The sequence below is a fragment of the Calidris pugnax genome, unplaced genomic scaffold (genome assembly GCF_001431845.1).
Source record: "Calidris pugnax isolate Ruff unplaced genomic scaffold, ASM143184v1 scaffold1497, whole genome shotgun sequence".
NCBI classification, from domain to species: Eukaryota; Metazoa; Chordata; class Aves; order Charadriiformes; family Scolopacidae; genus Calidris; species Calidris pugnax.
The window spans coordinates 2,584-5,373 of NW_015091984.1; the positions used below are offsets into that span (position 1 = coordinate 2,584).

The 2,790-nt window shown below is 36.3% G+C and overlaps 1 protein-coding gene across 1 annotated transcript; it reads left to right on the forward strand.

The window, feature by feature from the left end:
- Positions 1-122: 122 nt before the first annotated feature.
- LOC106900189 (kinetochore-associated protein 1-like) lies at positions 123-2,454 on the forward strand (the record flags this gene model as incomplete). Its single annotated transcript, XM_014962177.1, has 5 exons — positions 123-339; positions 516-589; positions 1,472-1,682; positions 1,790-1,899; positions 2,405-2,454. Coding segments are annotated over 5 exons (662 nt in total), but the record flags the coding sequence as incomplete, so codon positions are not given.
- Positions 2,455-2,790: the final 336 nt, after the last annotated feature.

Here is a 2,790-nt window from a genome sequence, read left to right on the forward strand (position 1 = left end):
TATTCTTGTCACCCCCAAAAAAAAGAGCTCTCGGGTTTTTTTTTTTTTTTTTTTTTTTTGCATGATTTTGGCCTCACTATAGAACTTCTGACAGCTCTTAATCTACTTTAATATTTTTCTAGGTTTCACTGGATATCTTACACATGTCTGCAGCTCAGCACGTGTTTGTTAAGAAATTGAAACCAAAAATATTTGAGATGAGCAACAATGGATATACATCAGTTGTTAACAAGGAAACAACTAAAACTGTGCAGACAATTCAGTCATATCTGTTGTCCATAATTAATCCTGAGTGGGCGGTAGCTACGGCTCACAAGATGGCACAAGAATTTCCAACAGGTAAGGTGCATAGGGGATGACTTGAGGGGTGAGGCAATGGGTGGAGGAGAATAGGCTAGAACAAAGAAAAGCAATGGATATTCTGTTAATATAAAATGGGTATTTTGTATACTGTAGAAAGGATTCATTCAAACTTATTTATTTACGTCCTTCCCCTCCTTCTTTTTCTCTTTAAGGTCCTGACCAGGTTCAGGCATTTAAATTCTGTCTCTATCTAGCTGAGAAATGGCTAAAGAATACTACAGCTAAGGTAATAAACTGCTTGCAAAGCTGTTGTTTTACAGTCAGGCATTTAAGTTAGTGTTTTGTCTTTTGGTGTTTTGGATAATGGGGTGTAAACTGTAACTTAACCAGCCCCAATATGGGAAGTACTGTCTTTTGTGGAAGTGAGCCCTCAGAAGAACCCTCTCTGTCCAGTAACATTCTCTTGTTCACAACCTGGCAAAAATTAAGCTTAGCAGTTCTTGAAGGCTGGACAAAAGAATATACAGTTTTAAGGAAGACTAATTTGTTCTTTCTGCTGTTGTCTGTATTTTTCTTGCTGCAGGAGAATGAGCTGGAATCTGTTCAAGCTCTTAGATCAATAGCATTATTAACTTTTGATTTGAGTTCCAAGACCATTTAGCTATTTGTAGTAGTATATATAAAGTAAGTCTGATTTGACTTGGTCCTCAGGCTCATTTTTTACATAGTTGGTAGAAAAAGGTGAATAAGAATCTCAGCCTTACTTCTAAATATCAGACTTGCTATGGAGTTGTTGAGACACAGTGCACACTAAGTAGTTCTCTGATACACAGTCACATCTTTGAAGAGAATTGTGCCAAAATTAAACTGTAATTCTAGCAGCCAAGGTTTGATATCAAATCTTTTTTCTTCTCCATCTTACCTCAAAATGTCTTAATTTTACATACTGGTGCACATGGTACATATTTTATTTGGCTTTTTCACAACATACCTTTGTTTACGTTTTCTTGCTAAAGCAAGATACAGATACAGTTATGGGGGCACATCTGAAAAACAGGTCTTGGTACCCAGTTCACTGTTTTAGACTATAAAAAGTTAAGATGATTTTTCTAGTGCTTTTGAGTAAAAAGAGGTTGTTTTATATAAAAACTGTGGTGTTTTGTTAAAGGATGATACTCGTGAAAAAGCAGAAGTCCTACAGAAGAAATTATATATTCAGTATAAGCGATCAGCAACAGAAAATGTTCTAATAACCCATAACCTGAACACTGGAGAGCATTTAAAGTATATTGGGAAACCAGCAAATCTTATCATTTTACTCTACGAACACCACAGCATAGACCAAAGAATCCAAAATCCAACTGGCAGAGATTACCCAGGTAAGCCTCCATAATCTGGTTTCAAAGGAGCAAAAAGACGCTGCTTAGAAAATGCTAAGTGAGATAATACTAGTTTATAAATCTGTTGTTTCTACCTGTTTATGTAGATATCCATATGGCAGCCAAGGAAATCGCCGAAATCAACAGTTTGGATATGAACAAAATTTGGGATATACTGCTGGAGAAGTGGCTGTGCCCAAGTAGACTGCCCTCAGAAGTAAGTCACCACTGGAGATTTGCTTTTGGGGGAAAATGGCCAGTTACGTATGTTTTTATGACTTGTTCAAAAGACTAAGGTTATTTTGCACCATTTGACTTTAGTACTCATGAATCTATTTAAGATGCATGTGAATTCAGACTACTAAGGATTTCAGTACTTTTCTAATATTGTTGTACACCACTGTCTCCAGTGAGAATGATTTGAAATGCTTTCCCTCCTTTCTGTATAGAGATCATACAAAATCTTTGGTGCTACAGTAAGATTTTGTTGCCAGCCTAAAGGAGCTGTAAATAGTTTCTGCTTCGAAATACCAGTTTGCAGACTGGTGTTGGCTGCTGAGCATACAGTTAAATAAAGGACTGAAAACCAGAATTCCTTTCCTTGGCTGCATGAGCAGGGACGCCCAGCTTTTTAAGACAGGGCTTAAGCAAGGATATGACCCAGCTATTTAGCCAAACAATTTAGAAGACTCTCACAGCTAGATTTTCATGTCTTTTTAAAGAAAACTCAGGAAATCTTTGGACATGTACTAGAAGATGGAGAACTCCGGAGGTATGTGTGTTGTCTTCTATATAATATGAGGAATTATTGTTAACTTGCAAGTTTAACTATATCCGGCTTTTTAAAGAAAATTAAGAGTGTGTGTGATTCAGAACCCACTGTTGTGTTCTTATTTTTACTTTCTGGTGACATCTGTTTTGAATCATCAAATACTTCCTTATGCAATGAAATGCCATTTGCAATAATTTACAGATATAAACATGTGCTTAAGAGTAGCTGTTTGGAGGTTTTCTCCTCATTTTCTATATCCTTGGAATCTCTTATCCTTACTCTATTTTTGAGCTGAAATATATTTACATTTCAGTGAATATCGATACACTGTGTTTC